Here is a 16,200-nt window from a genome sequence, read left to right as displayed (position 1 = left end):
CGGTGGCCCCTTTTACGTGGCGACAATTCCCTTGAGACTGCGCGCCTCCGAAATGGTTTAGTCACAATGGGGGAGATGCGAGGCGGCTATGCACGGAATTTCGGGTTTTCCAGTTGTCTATGCACGGAATTTCAAAAACGTTCAAAGAGAACGTTTCCTCTGGCGATCGGGTTGATCTAAATATGTAGCATATTTGTTCACGAGAGGACCACAAAAGTGGCTTTGAAATTAGGATTGGACACAGTTTGTGAAGAGCAGATATGATCACTCTGAAGTACCATACGGGGAAAATTTAGGCCTACAATTAGGACTGGGATTCACATTGTTAAACTTCAGTTGCAGGTTACTAAAATAGATGTGGGCGTACCCCCAAAGGGAGACAACTGACATCAAACATACGTATATTAGTGTAACTTTAAAACTCTTTTGCCAGAATCAGACAACCTATACACACCTCATGAACTTTCTAGTCTTGAGTAGCCAGACAATCAGAGATCTCTCCCTACTGATACATTTGGTGACATCTCAATTAAAAGTTGCTAGAACAGCTGCGAGAACAGCTGCTAACAAACCTATGTCTATTGCTTTGAAACCTAATGATATCGCCGTCCCAAAATTAAGTCTATGGTCTTTGCATTGGTTCTGCAATGCAGTTATTAAAAAAATTACATTTAATTTAGATGTCACCAGACATATCGGTAGGCAGAGATCTCCGATCATGTGCTACGCAAGACTACTGTATACCTTCTGGCACAATAGATAAGCACATGTGCAGTGCTATGCAGAATATGGTAATATTTTATATTAAGCATCTTTATCTTCTGGTACTTACACATGTGAGCAAGTAAGCCAGCCAACCTCTACATTTCCAGCATGAAGTGTTAATTTTCATCTGAAAAAAATCTGTTAACCTACTGTAAGGCAAGGTTTAAGACACTTCTGTGAAAAAATATCCTTGTTGGCTGAACACCTCAGTGGTTTTGTGGTGTCAGCATCTGACTAACAGTCAGGTTTTAGTTTGTCTCACACACAGCGAAATCCTGAATGTTAATTGAACTCTGGGGAGTTAAATGGACCCCTTGTAAGGTTGTATTTTGTACTCTCAGAGTGAAATGAACGCTCAGGATTTTGCTTTGCAGCATCGTAGAATTGCCTCAGGTATCGAGCCCAGCAGTAGAACATCACTTTGTCTGTGTGTTGTGCGTGTTCTGCTAATCCCCAAAACAGACAATCTTATCATTATACTATCTGGATAAAACAAGAAGCTTAGATCGTAGTTGTACTGCTGAAAGCAGTTGCTTTGAGGTATATCTGCAAGAGACTGTTTTACTCATTTTGTAGCTGAGTGTCGTTCATGTGGCTCCAGATATTAGCTTCTTTCATACACACTGCATACAGTAGTTTGTAAATACCAGGAACATACGAGACAGAACTCACTGCATACTGCAGTTTGTAAATACCAGGAAAAGAGTCAGACACACTGCATACCGCAGTTTGTAAATACCAGGGACATAAGAGTCAGGAGTCAGGACACACTGCATAGTTTATAAACACCAGGGATATTAGATATACGATGCTTTTGTTGGTCGAAGTCCAATTGTCATAATGATTTGTTCTCTAGAACACTCTCTGCTAATAACACACAGGGTGACAAGGTAACCAGAGTGAAATACTTTTTATAGTCACTGGGGCATTATGGGTAAAAGAAAAGAACAAGCTTTAGAGCAGAGGTCCTTTTTCCTTTTTCAAGGTCATTTTTGAAAACCTATTAAGCTAGAGGGAGATTTTAATGAGGGAGATGTGACTTCTTGATTAATGTGTTTGATATATTAATCTCTTGAATTATGAAGTGTTTAATTTATCCTCTTTTTTTCTTTCTTTTTTCTTTTTTCAATTTAGTTCCGCCTGTGGCTGTTGGGTTTGGGTTTCAGCCTTGCATACGGCAGCATGTTCACTAAGATCTGGTGGGTTCACACTGTCTTCACCAAGAAGGACGACAAGAAAGAGAAGAGGAAGGTAAAGCCTGATTTATATGTAGTGCATGGGCACTAGCGTCGTGTGCAGAAATAGATGATTTACAAGCTCACAATGCGACGCATCACAACACATTGTGAGCTTGTAGATCAGCTATTTTCGGTGTGCGACACTTGTGAGCAAATAAGTGACTTGAATAAAGGAGGAGGGTGTGTTTTGAAGTAGTAGTGGATTCACCCTTCAGGAGATACAATTAACGCACGACTCCACTTCGAGCTCTGCTCTGAACCTCTGATGCTTTACTTTATCATCATCCCCTTCAAAGGCACCTTAAAATGTCTCGAAAATGATGCATTCCCCTGCTGTCGTATTATGTTGACTTTTTACGTTTACTCGACCTAGAGAAAAAGAGTTAAGGTGGGACACTCACCCTTGAGCATCACGTCGCGTAAATTTTCCGAGTGGGCTGCTCGGCAAACGACGCCCCCTCCTCCAATCAGCATCCTGTTCACGCAACCCCCCTACCCCCACACCACCACCATGGCCCTTCCCGCTACTTCACGAGCGCTACAGAAGGCGTGTCACGCGTCACGTCTTAAATCGGCTGCTCTGGCTGCGATGCGAGAGGGGGGAATGCTCGAGATAGGCAGATAAAGCGCATTACTGGATCTCTGAGAATATCCCTGGTAGGAGAGCGCCCATCAGGGGGGGGGATTATATTATCCAGAGCCATGTCAAAACTGATTGCATTCACTTTGTGTCACTTAATGCCTGCGCAGAGGCTGCTGCTGGCACCGTATCAACCGGCTCCCCCTCTCTCTCTCCCTCTCTCCCTCTAAAAGCAGAAGTGATGCTACTTCACCGTTAGAAATGTTGATGTTCCTCCAAGCATGGACGCCGCTTGGTGCCACTGTCTGTCATCATGTGTTTGTGTGCTTCAATATTTGCATCTGCCGCTCGAACACATGAAGTCTCGCAGGAAGCTCTCTGTGCCTTTTTACAGAGAATAAATAATAAGCCATGGATTTTTTTCCCGGGCAAACAAACACTGATTTATATTTAAACCTCTGATGAATGTATAAATTGTGTTTAGTATTGTAGGACGCTCTGCGTTTGCCAATTTGAGATGCTGAGTGGATTAGATGCTAAACACAAATCGTAGCTGCTGTATCCAACTGCAGTTGCCTTGAACATTATACATCATTGTTCGACTTTGTCTGTATGTATTTTGCTCATTTGCTGTACAGGGATAAACAACCCAGTGCTTGGTTCTTAGGAGATAATGCAAGTAGAATCAATAACAGGCTTTAGTGAGACTCACAAAATTTCCCTTCTCTTTTTTTCTGGTATTGATTTTGTCATGGAACACTGGCCGCGCCTCACTACGGCCTCTGTCTCTGTGGATACTTCAGGGCCATGTTGAATTGGCCTCAGTTAGTGATGGATCATTGTTTTTATGTCAAGTTCAGACTATTTATGGCTTCATGAATCCCTCTACCCACAAAATCACAAAGAGGGTATTTTGGCCTTTTTTCGTGGTTTCCCAGGCCGTGCACTGAAGTGACCAATACCACTATTTGGGGTCTTAGGGTGGCCGACCGGTGACTCAAAGGCTGCTGGTTCGATTCCTGACACTGACAGGAGGGTGTATTCCAGCTGGTGACCAAGTGCCCTTGAGCAATTGGCACTGATATACTGTTAAAATACTGAAAGCACTTTGACTACACTTATATCTACAACACCTGTTAATAGCTATTTCACCACGCTTATTCCCAGGCAGTCCAAGTGCAGAGGGCCATTCTGTAGTATACCTATATTTCCTGGTTTCTGTCATTATTGTCTCCGCCAGGCCGAAAGGCATGGCGAGAGAGTATGTTTTTCCCCTGTCTGTCCGTCCGTCCGTGTGTGTGTGTGTCCGTGTGTCCGTGTGTCCGTCCTGTCTGTGTGTTAGCAGCTAATCTCCGGCACCGTTGGCCCGGTCGCTCCGAAACTATGCACACACATTCCCTGGATGCCAATTCAGAACCTCTGCCCCAATTTTTTCACATGGGCCTGTTATAGCGCCACCAGGAGGCTGATTTGTGCAAAAAAAAAAAAATATCCAAACGTCATGCAAATTGGTACACAGTATCTCTATAGTCATGTGATCAACACGGATCTGTTCGATTTCCCATATTCCATCCTCATTGCCTATGGTTGGCTTCCAAAGTTTGCAGGATTGGTCCGTTTTGAACAAAAAGCCTCAAACTATGCCGCAGCTTGCGATTTCCGTGAAATTTCACACGCACATTCCCACTAGGCCGAGGAAGAAATGGCACCCTTTTCACATTGGCCTATTATAGCGCCACCAGGAGGCCAGAAAAACGTACCTGACCTGGCGGAGACCTGTGCTCCGAGGAGCACTTTTTCTAGTTATATTATTTGTCACTCCTAGCTGTATATCTTGTTCTGTAACTGTCCTGTGATTCATAACTGTGGTACTACCATGACAACTGACCCCCCCCCCCCCTCCCGAGATCAATAAAGGTCTATCTACTGTATCTATACGCCCCGGCCCCATGCTCTGAGCTCTCAGATATAATGCATACTGTGTATATTTGTATTATGAGGGATAGGCTGATTTTAATTACCATCTGTTAATTGAAAATGAATTGATCTTCTTGCTTCTCGCTCTCCCGCTGTTTCCCAGCAGCATCTGGAGCCGTGGAAACTCTACGCCACGGTGGGGGTGTTACTGGCCATCGACGTCCTGTCTCTCATGATTTGGCAGATTGTGGATCCTTTACATATCACAGTGGAGGTGAGATCGATTCCAACTCTCCGTACACTCTCTCTCTCTCTCTGGCGTTTTGTTTCTTGTTGTTGTTGTTTGTTTTAGTTTTTTTTTCTTCCTGGGGGCATTGATTAGCCGACTTGTGGAGGATCTGCGGAATAAATCTCAGAAGACAACGGAGAGAAGAAGCTCATCCTAGAGATGTAGTGTTGTTAAAGTGGAATTGATTTCACCTGGCAAATTAGGTTTTGTGTTGTTGCTGCGATAACCTCTAAACTCACTCTGTGTGTGTGTGTGTGTGTGTGTGTGTGTGTGTGTGTGTGTGTGTGTGTGTGTGTGTGTGTGTGTGTGTGTGTGTGTGTGTGTGTGTGTGTGTGTGTGTGTGTGTGTGCGTGTGTAGAAGTTCACCAGGGAGGCCCCCAAAGCAGACCTGGATGTTTTGGTTCAGCCTTTATTGGAGCACTGCAGTTCAGTGAAGATGAACACTTGGATTGGTGAGGAGACTACTAACTATGTCCTCTGCTTTCGCTTCTCTATTAGTCTCTGTCTGTCTCTCCCTCTGTCCCTGTTAATCTGTCTGTCTCTATTAAGATCAATTTAGACTTTGTGGACAAAAATGTGTCGTGGAGGACCTTTGTGGATGCTGTTGCGTACTTCTGGAAATATAAATGGCCGCTGATGCCTTCATAAAATGTTGCGCATTCTGATTGGTTGGGAAGACAAAAGAAACTACGTTACCACGTAGATGCATGGGACTTGCATCTACGTCTATTAAAACCAACATGCCCTGAAAATGCACGTGGCCCGCTTAACACTTAAGTAAAACATAATATAGTATTCAAAACCCACTGCTTTACAGGCATCTGTCATGGTTCTGTAGTGTACAAACCCGGTAGTCCATGTGCAATTGTGGCAGAGTCAAGCAGGAGTCAGTAATCCCATAGAACAAAACAGAACATATGGGGGTCAGGCTTGTGGAGCCTGATGCCTACTGGCACAAAGGACACTTTTGAACTCTCTTTGTGTTGTGCCGGTGGAGTAGGAGCAAAGTGCTAATTTCATTTTTGCACCTCATTCCGGCCACATTCTGCACGTAGATTATTTATCAAACCAGTGGAGATGCAGTTTGCTTGTCATTTTAAGTGCACCTGTAATAGTAAAGTGCACCTCCTTTATGCCTTCAAAGGAAGATTGCACAAATAATTGGATGAGATATTACAGGAAGCTTGTGGTGGAGATTACAGTAAATGCAGCGGGGAGATAGATTGCCAACAGGTCTTGAAAACACACTTGTACACATACTGAGGTACACAAACTTAAAGGATCTACACCATGAATTAAAAAATATATATATATATTTAATATCATATTGTTTATGTCCCTCAAACGTTTTTCAAAAGGTTTGAGCCTAAATCAAGCCTCAGATGTACTCATTCCAACTAACTTCTCTCTGGCTTATAAAGCACTTTCACCTGCAATACCACATTGTCCTGTTTGGCACGGGGCGCTATTAAGCCAGTTTATATGCATGTTATCTCCTGGTTCTTTGTGGAAAAAGTAAAAAAAACAAAAATAAGAAAAAAAGAAAGAAAGAAAAACGGGAGGTATTGTACCCTGACGTGACGTCACGTCAGGGTGCAAATCACTTTGGCCTGTTTTGAGACCAATTTACAGAAAACCCCAGATTTGGAGGTTAAAATTCATGGTGTAGTCCCTTTAATGCCAAAACATTTGTGTTTCGTGGACTGTGTCCTATTAGACATAAAAGTCAGTCTCTATGCATTCTTTGCTTAACTAGAGACTGAGGATAGTTTCCCAGCTTTTATTGTTAAAATATTGTGGAAACAATTGTTGAGTTTACAAATAATAACTGCGTTGCAGAACCAATTCAAAATCTTTAGGGTGACGCTTCATATTGGGGTGGTGACATGATTGGCTTGCAAAGCAGTAGGTGTAGGTTTGTTACTGTCTATTCTTGCTGCCATTATGGCAACTACCTTACATTTCAAAGTCCCCAGATGTATCGGTGAAGATCTCTAATCGTCTGGCAATGCAATACTAGTTTCCTATAACATTACAAAAAGATTGCAATAAACTGAGTGATAAGTAGAATATACAGTGCCAGTGCACCTGGAATATCACAGCCCACATTGTCGTGAATGTCCCAAGTGAATGTCCCAGGTGAAGGTGCTGTTATGGTGCACAGAATCATACTGTATATAAGTTTCCCCACATCCAGTGATGACATTCATTAATGCACTAAATATGAGCTGAAACAGAAAACACACAATCTGTAATATAAGATACCAAATCCTTATCCTGCCATCTGTTTCCAGAAGTTGATTTTGTGGGTACTAATGCATTTATCTTCATAGCATAAATAATTACTGCTTTCTTAGTTTATCAAATGTCAATTGTATAGTACATAGTAAAATATTTAAAGGGGGAATCCCTGTGGCCAGGGGGAGATATTGCCCTTATGAGCTTCAGGCAGTAGTACTTGTCAACCAGCAGGTGCCCTATCCAACACCTGGGTCTAAATTTCTTAATGGAAGTGCAGGTAGACCACCTCGCACCACTGCAGATGTGCTAGTTATATTGTATTAAATTATATTAGTTTACGTTGTATTAAAATACTCACACAAGTTTTCACACAAGTGAAGGGGAAGTGGCTGTAGATTATGTGGAAGCAAGGTCAGTTCGTGAGGACGAGGCAAGCAGGCAGGCATGCGGGCACGGCAGGCCAGAAGGCAGGCACTCGTCTGGTGAAAGGCGGGCCCTGGCCAGCTGCATTGGCTCCTCACCCGGGGAACCTGAGGTCGAGGCTTGGGGAGCGGGACGTCTGGGCTCTGCTGGCAAGGTCCTACTGCTCTCAATGGCTGAGGAAGCTGACGGTCTAAGGGGAACGGGTTCAACTTGCCACTGATCCATCTGGTCAGAAATCAGTTGCTATCGCCTCATCCAGGGAAAGCTGCTCCTTTCTCAGAGTGATCTCTCTTCCTATGGCCCTGCAGACCTCACTCTGGAAGGCAGCGCCTGGTCATTCAAACCAGACTCCATGGTAAAGGACCGGAGTCTTAGTAGCTGCTGGCCGGCCTGCTGTCCTCATATCTGATTGTCATAAGCCTGTCAACGCTCATCGGCGAACAAGGGGAAGTACTGGACCGAAAGAGAACCTGCTCATATAGGGTTACTGAAGGGGCCTGCAGTGGGTTGTCCAACATAGGCTAGTTTGGCCGTCTCGCGTCCATACTGGGATGGATGGGTGTTAAAGGCAAGCTGGACCTGGGTTAAGAACTCTCTGCAGGTGTTTGGGTTGGCAGAATATTTAGCAGGAGGATGTATGGGGCTCCGTCTGGGCCTGGGGTGACTGGAGGTGCAGGGGCAGCAGCATCAGGTGGTTGAACTGGCTCTGGTTATGCACCGATGAAGGCAGCCAACTGGTTGGAAACCTTTGTCTGTTCAACGAGAGTGTGAAGCAGGTGCTCATGGTTAACCTGGCGCTGCCCCTGGTTAGTGAGAGCCTCCTTAACCCTGTTGTAATCTGCCGGGTCCATTCTGGCAAGATAGTTCTGTCACGATTAGAAAACTGGCAGACCCTAAAGACAGACATGAACACAACGAGTCACGTTAAAAGGCTTTCATTCACACAAGTGAAGGGGAAGTGGGGGTAGGTGGCATGGAAGTATGGCCAGCTCGTGTGGCCGAGACGAGCAGGCAGGCAAGCAGGAATGGCAGACATCCAACATGCAGGCAGTGAAGCAGGTGAGTATGGTTCTGTGGCAGAGGGAACGAGTTGGAGTTGCAGGCAAGAAACACAGGAGGAAAAACTAGAACATGCTAACACGAAAAACATGAACAGGTAACACTGGGAAACAATAAGATTACACTGAGATACAGTAAGTTCACTAGGAAAAGAGCTGGAAAAGTGCCACAGAAGGCTGTACAACTATCTGGCGATGAGTGGAGTGAATATAGCTTATATAGTGAGAGCTTGATGAGATTATGGCAGGCAGGGTGCAGGGCAATTTGCATCACTGCTTTGAGTGTATAAAAATGGACCCGTAAGGGAGTTTACAGTATATATTATGTGAAAAGTGCTGATTGTGCACATGTACTCATCATTAGGTGTGGTGTACGGCTACAAAGGGATGTTGCTGCTCCTTGGTATCTTCTTGGCTTACGAGACCAAGTCAGTCTCCAGTGAGAAGATCAACGACCACCGTGCAGTGGGGATGGCCATCTACAACGTTGCTGTGAGTCTCTACTTGCTCTACATATGTTTTTTCAAACTTTTTCATGTCAAGGACCCCCAAAATGATATGTATGTGGCTGCGGACCTCCCATCTCAAAAATATTATACATATCTGCTATTTCTGAATGGCCAAAGTATAAAATATGGATAAAGTGGTTATAATGATTGTGACGCTATTTAACACATTTTGCTGGGGACCCCCTGGTACCCCCCCCCAAGGACCCCTGGGGGTCCCAGGACCCCACTTTGAGAACCCGGACCCCACTTTGTGACTGTGTGTGGGTGTACTCATTTACTACATTTCTGTACTTACATGTAGCCTAAGTACAATTTTTACTTGAGTATTTAACATTTTTGACATACTGTACATGATACTTCTACTCCACCACAACTTAGAGGCAAATATTGTACTTTTTACTCCTCTACAATTATGTGACAGCTTTACTTACTAGTTACTTTGCAGATTTATTTTTATTAATACAAAACTTATATGAACTGATTCATGATGTATACCCAGCAGCACACAGAGTAATTAAAATCAGCCCCACATTTACCAGCTGCAACATTAAAGTGATGAACACTACTCATTTCTGCGACGTTCTGCATAATTAGTACTTTTACATTTGGAAGTGTATGTAAAGTAAGTAAAGTACTATTTTTTATGTACATGTTTGAATGCAGGATTTTGACTTGTAAGAGATGATTTATACACTGTGGTATTGCTACTTCTTCCACTACTGTGTGTGCGTACATGTGTGAACTCTGCGTTTGTTGTCGTGCTTCATGGCAGCTGGGTTAATCTGTTTGTCAGTAGCCTGCATCTCTCAGACTGTATATTAATGCATTAAGACCGGGAACGCATCTGTGTCATTTCAAGATTTATTTGGCCTTTTAAAAATAGCAGATATACAAGCTCATAGCGGGGCACTCTGTGTCACGCTATGAGCTTGTATATCTGCTATTTGTTTGAAAAATCGTGAACATTTGTGCAAAGATTTATTATTCAAAGATTTGCATACATTTTCACACTAAAAAGAATAAATAGCAGATCTACAAGCTCATAATGCGGCATATCTGCTATTTTTTTATATCCAAAGTGTAAAATAATGGTTATAGCTAAAATCTAAAATGACACAGATGCGTTCCCGGTCTTAATGGGTTAAAGTCTGCAGACTCGCTCCTTCACTTTCAATCGGCCTCTAGTCATTCACCCTGTCTGTCTCTCAGCAGGCCTGCTGGTTTCTCTCCTTCCCTTTCTGCCTTCATTTATGTCTCAGTTGAAGCACATTTTGTAGTCTTTAGTGGCACCATTCAACCTGCAGCCCACTTTCTAGCCCGTAGTGATGGAGGAGCCGGCTCCATCATGGGCTCTGACCTAAATGACTGTACCTCATACTGAGAGAGCCTCTGGCACCTGACTGTGGCCCAGAAAGCAGATAGAACCAAAAGAAGAAAAGGGAAGGGAAAGAAAAGTAAGAAAAGATAATGAAAGGAAAGAAAATCGAAGAGAGCATGCAGCCTTCCTCGTTAGGAGGAATACAGTCACACGTCAACACTCCTCAGATACATCGCATGTATAATCATGTACTCTCTCACACACACACACACGCGCTTGCGCGCACACGCACACGTACACGCACACGCACACGCACACGCACACGCACACACACACACACACACACACACACACTGTACATACACACACACATACACACATACACACGCACACACTCTCTCAAGATGGCGGCTCACGCAATTTTCGAATGCTTCCGTCAGTCTATGCAACAGTGCTGAAAATTAGTAGAAAATAAAGCCGATATCCGGCCTCCCCCACTTCCATTTCACATTTGCAGTCACGCAAATAAGTCCTACTGTTAGTTTCTTATTAGTCGAGACTCGAAGCCTATCTAACTGCTTAACAGAAATGGAAATTCAAACATATATTTTAAAGCTTCCTTTCGCAGCTTTTATGAGGCGAGTTTATTTCCAGGCTCTCTGTAGCATTTGAAGATTGTGGAAGAGTTGTCTGGCTTGACAGACTGCTTGCTCACACAAACAAACACATACACTCTCGCACATGAACACATGCTCACCTGACTATGTCCATGCACGGACATAGTCTCATACTCACATACACATACATTACATATAGTACTATAACACATCCACCATACAGTACACACTTGTTTTATACTTAGTCACACAACGTTGTAACTTGTGACACATTATAAGCTTGTAGATCTGTATTTTCGTTGTGTGACACCGTAGTATAACAGACAATAAATTAAGTTTGAGTCCTCTGTTTCATCCCATTTAACCATGTAGTGGTGGTGACGGGGTCTCTGAAGGGTTAATTCCATCCGCAGCACGTTGCAGATTGCTCTGGTCGCTCACTCACCCCTCAAGTGTTCTTCAATGGCCTCACTTTTCTGTCTTTCTATAATTGGTAGACCCTGTCTGCCCGTCAATGAGGAGATTAAGCGATGCATAGTTAAGATGCATAATGTGTCCTCTAGAAACGGCCACAAACCTTTCACTCCAAACACAATTTCACTTCATTGTATTGCAAGGTATTCTGTCAGGCTTCGAAATGCCATCATCCTTTTCACTCGGGACAACTCATGAATTGAATTAAAAGCTTTTTAATGAATATAAAATGAGCAATACATTTAGTTGGTTTGGCAATGAATGGATCTGCTTTTAGGTACTCTGAGGGAGCACGCTGCATCTCCCATACCAAATAGGGGCTCTCTGAATCTGTCCCTAGTACATAAAAGCAGATCCAAAACAACAGGTGGTAGCTGGGGTGGTGGAGGATGAGCAGCAATCTAAATCATAATTTTTTTTTTACCGAAAATACTAGTCGATCTACAAGCTCACATTGCGTTGTATCGTGAGCTTGTAAATCGGCAATTTTCGGTGCATGCCTGTGTTGCACACCGATGTCACCCTTAAGAAGCAGCAGCAGCACAGACAGCAAGCAAGGAATGGTCCATGCAAACCTCCCCGTTTAAATGGGCAGCTGAGCTCTGTTATTGAAGAGTGTATGCGATTGGTTTAGAATAGAAGCGTGGAGTTGAGACCGACCAATGGTCAGCAGCCATCAACTGCAAAGAGTTTCCTGACCTAACTTGCTCTGCGCATGTGATATGCGCAGAGCTCATTAATGTCTGAACGGAAAGTTATGTTTTTAATTTAGAGCGTCATTCAATCTGGTTGATTTTTTGGTTTCTCATTTCCAGTGCCGTATAATAATTAGGATTATCCATTATGCGTCAAACCCAATTCAATCTTAAACTTAGTGGGAGGATTGCAAATTGGTACAGGGTGGAAAAATATGCAAGTAATTGCCATGTAGCCTCACTTTGTTCCCTTCCGTCTGCTTTTGATAAACGGCGGCCTGGCCGGTGTCCTAGAAGTATGACATGCCAACACCGCCATCTGTCATTATTGTCTCCCACCTATTTATGGAATAAACTACTTGAATGGACCCCACCCACCAGAGGGAGACAAAGATTAGATTAATTATTGATTAATTATAGAGGATCAGTTTGCACCCCGGGAGTGGCCGGTGTGCGTAAGTGATGTTTTCCTGAGTGAGGCAGGTGAAGTGAATTGGAACGGCCCTGAATGAATGAATGGATGGTGTTTTGTGCCACGAGACCGCACTGTGGGCTGGGGCCTGGGGACCTGTCCCTGTAAGTAATGACACAACACAGAAAAATATCACCTCCGTTCTTTCCATTCGCCGGCCTGGATGGGATTTTGCAGCTATTGGAGAGAGATGACTGACTGTTGATCAATGCGTATTGATTTTCGACTCCCCCCCCCCCCGCCCCCCCATCCTCTTTCATTTTTCATTTTACCACTCGTTCTTCAATCTCTATCCCTCGCTCCCCTGACCCTCTCTCGTTCCCTCCATCTCTCCATGGCATTCTCTCCCTCCATCCTGCATCCTCTCATTCAATCATCTCTCGTTCCCCCATTATCTCCCTCACTCACTCGTGACCTTCCCTCGTTCTTCTTGCTCTCTACAGATGAATTTATCCTCATTACACAATGGCATTGCGACACGTTAGCTTGAAAATCAGTTCTTGTCGGTAGGGTTATAATCGATTTGATCGATTCTAAAAATAGAATTGATTTGAACAAGATAATCGATATTCAACAAGCTCACAACGCCTCGTATCGTGATGCTTTGTGAGTTTGTATTGAAGACGGTTTTCCCTTTTTGCGCATCACCGTTGTGCAACAACGTAAGGCTCAAGTGCTTAATCAGACTAACTATCTTTAGTGGATTATAAAAATTATTTGAAGTCAATTCGTTCATATATTAAAAAGAGATATTAAAAAAAAATGCTTCTCAATTATTTGATTAATCGAAAAAGTAATCAATAGAATAATCACTTAGAAGATAAGAAGAAGAGTATAAATTAACTTTTCTCTGCCTCTCCCTCTGCCTCTCCCTCTGTGTGTGTGTGTGTGTGTGTGTGTGTGTGTGTGTGTGTGTGTGTGTGTGTGTGTGTGTGTGTGTGTGTGTGTGTGTGTGTGTGTGTGTGTGTGTGTGTGTGTGTGTGTGTGTGTGTGTGTTTTCGTGTGTGTGTGTGTGTGTGTGTGTGTGTGTGTGTGTGTGTGTGTGTGTGTGTGTGTGTGTGTGTGTGTGTGTCCTCTGTCTGTCTCCCAGGTGTTGTGTATGATCACGGCTCCCGTTACGATGATCCTGTCCTCCCAGCAGGACGCGTCCTTCGCCTTTGCGTCCTTGGCCATCATCTTCTCCGTCTACATCACCCTGGTTGTGCTCTTTGTTCCCAAGGTAAAGACATACAGTATTAACGAGTGTCTGTCCTTCAGTCCTTTGCTCTGCCCCCATACGATGGAATGAGACCAGATCAGTGTCAGCCTTTAATGAATGGCCTCTCATTATGGATTCAATTTGTCCAGGCTGGAATAATACAATATATTGCATAATAACATGCTATCTTGGTGTGTGTTTGTGTGTGTGTGTGTGTATGTGTGTGTGTGTGTGTGTGTGTGTGTGTGTGTGTGTGTGTGTGTGTGTGTGTGTGTGTGTGTGTGTGTGTGTGTGTGTGTGTGTGTCTGTGTCTGTGTCTGTGTGTGTGTGTGTCTGTGCATGTGCGTGCATGTGTTTTGTTTGGGGTGTAACAGATGCGGAGGCTGATCACACGGGGGGAATGGCAGTCGGACGCCCAGGAGACAATGAAGACAGGCTCGTCCACCAACAACAACGATGAAGAGAAGTCCAGGCAACTGGAGAGAGAGAACAAGGAGCTCCAGAAGATCATCCAGGAGGTCACCTGCTTCTCTACGCTCTTCTTCTACCATCTCTTTCAAACTCATTATGTTTTCTACCATGTCCTTAAAACTCATTACGTCTTCTACCATCTCCTTCAAACTCATTACGTCTACCATCTCCTTCAAACTCATTATGTTTTCTACCATCTCCTTCAAACTCATTACGTCTTCTACCATCTCCTTCAAACTCATTATGTCTTCTCCTTCAAACTCCATCTTTCAAACTCCATCTCTTTCAAACTCCATCTCCTTCAAACTACATCTCTTTCAAACATCGCTTTAAAAATATATCTCTTTCAAACTGCATCGTGCAAACACTCCTTCTCTATTATTTTGTGTATAAAACATAAAGAACATTCACTATTCACGCTGGAACGTGACCCTCTTTCCACGTCCTCTCTCGCGCACAGAAAGAAGAACGCGTGTCGGAGCTGAGGAACCAGCTTTCCGAGAGACAAGCCCTGCGATCGCGGAGGCGGCCCACCTCCGCCGTCCAGAACCACGGCTCTGCGCCGCTCCCCATCCATCCGAGCGACCCCAAGTCCCTGGTCCCCCCGCCCGGCTACCCGGTCCCTTCCTCCGACAACCACTCCCTGCCTCCCTCCTTCTCCAACTCCTCCAACCTCTACCAGGCCGACGGCAAGATCAGTCGGAACAACTGTCACGCCAGCCGCCTCCAGCTGCTGTATAAGTGAGAACGACAGAGAGAGAAGCAGCATCGTGGGGGGCCATAGGGGAAGAGAGTGGGGGGTAAAGGATAGAGGGATAAGTCTTAATGGTTTAAGAGGAAATGAGGAGAGAGGGGGTTGGAAAGGAGAGTAGGGTGGTAGATAAGTGGAAGCAAATCCTAACTTTGACCTGAAACCAAGAGACAACAAAAAAATAAGTATTTTAATGACCGCAAAGACATTGGAGAGTAAACAGGGGCGACGTGTAGCTCTCTCTCTCTCTCTCTCTCTCTCTCTCTCTCTCTCTCTCTCTCTCTCTCTCTCTCTCTTTCTCTCTCTCTCTCTCTCTCTCTCTCTCTCTCTCTCTCTCTCTCTCTCGCTCGCCTCTCTGTGTCCAATTAATGTATTCATGCCATATTTCTTTTTCCGAGAGAAAAAAGTTTTACTGCATACATACGTACATTCTATGATTGCAAGTTAATTATACAACTCTGCATCTGTTGTGTGCAAATGATTTATGATATGCCATCTGGAATTATGGGATATATTGCTCAGAATGGGAGACAAAAGAGTCACTATTTGTATGGCAAAGCATTTATCATGTTTATTGTGTACCATAAGGCCTCTACTAATGTGTTTGGATAGTGCTATGTACTGAACTATAAGAGGCAGGGTAAAAGAAGAGACTACTGAAGTATCATAACAACACACCAGTCTTATCAACAAGTAACTGGTTGTATCCACACAACCTGTAACATTTTTTTAACTTTTGTTTTTGTATTATATCTTGTTCATGTTCTTTTGTAGAATGCTACTGATCTCTGTTCAAAGAGACTGCTGCGGCATTGTAAATACATCTGTCCAATCACGGCGTAGACGACACACTGTGGACAAATCAGCCTCTGGTCCTCACATCAGGTCTCATGATGTGTTGATTTCAGAGCTGAATCCTAGCTGCACAGCCACGCGGAGATGAGGTGGGTAGCATCGCAGATCTCTGAGGTATCCGTAAAACGCAAAGCGTGATTGCCGAAGAATTAAGAGCTGGGCGATAAATTGCATGAGGCTAAAATCGTTGATTAAAAGCTTTTTCTTTTTATCTTTTTTAATTTTTTGGGGTCATTAAGTTTGCGTGAATTATGGCCACAGCTGCTGCTGTTTATTTTCACATGTCATGTCAGATGGGTGGTCAAACAGACAGACGCCACTTTCCTAAA

At 43.9% G+C, this 16,200-nt stretch overlaps 1 protein-coding gene across 1 annotated transcript in view; it reads left to right on the top strand.

The window, feature by feature from the left end:
- Positions 1–15,010, top strand: part of gabbr1b (gamma-aminobutyric acid (GABA) B receptor, 1b) — a gene marked incomplete at its 3' end in the record, with an annotated part of 46,446 nt that extends 31,436 nt beyond the window's left edge. The window contains exons 12-18 of the mRNA XM_080442264.1: positions 1,900–2,016; positions 4,667–4,774; positions 5,148–5,241; positions 8,876–9,003; positions 13,687–13,815; positions 14,169–14,312; positions 14,726–15,010. Coding sequence (XP_080298390.1) covers positions 1,900–2,016; positions 4,667–4,774; positions 5,148–5,241; positions 8,876–9,003; positions 13,687–13,815; positions 14,169–14,312; positions 14,726–15,010 — 1,005 coding nt within the window. The remainder of the gene's footprint in view (positions 1–1,899; positions 2,017–4,666; positions 4,775–5,147; positions 5,242–8,875; positions 9,004–13,686; positions 13,816–14,168; positions 14,313–14,725) is intronic.
- Between the last annotated feature and the right edge of the window lie 1,190 nt (positions 15,011–16,200).

Source organism: Gymnoscopelus braueri (assembly GCF_963280865.1).
Source record: "Gymnoscopelus braueri genome assembly, chromosome: 11".
NCBI classification, from domain to species: domain Eukaryota; kingdom Metazoa; phylum Chordata; class Actinopteri; order Myctophiformes; family Myctophidae; genus Gymnoscopelus; species Gymnoscopelus braueri.
This window is presented reverse-complemented; position numbering and strand designations above follow the sequence as displayed.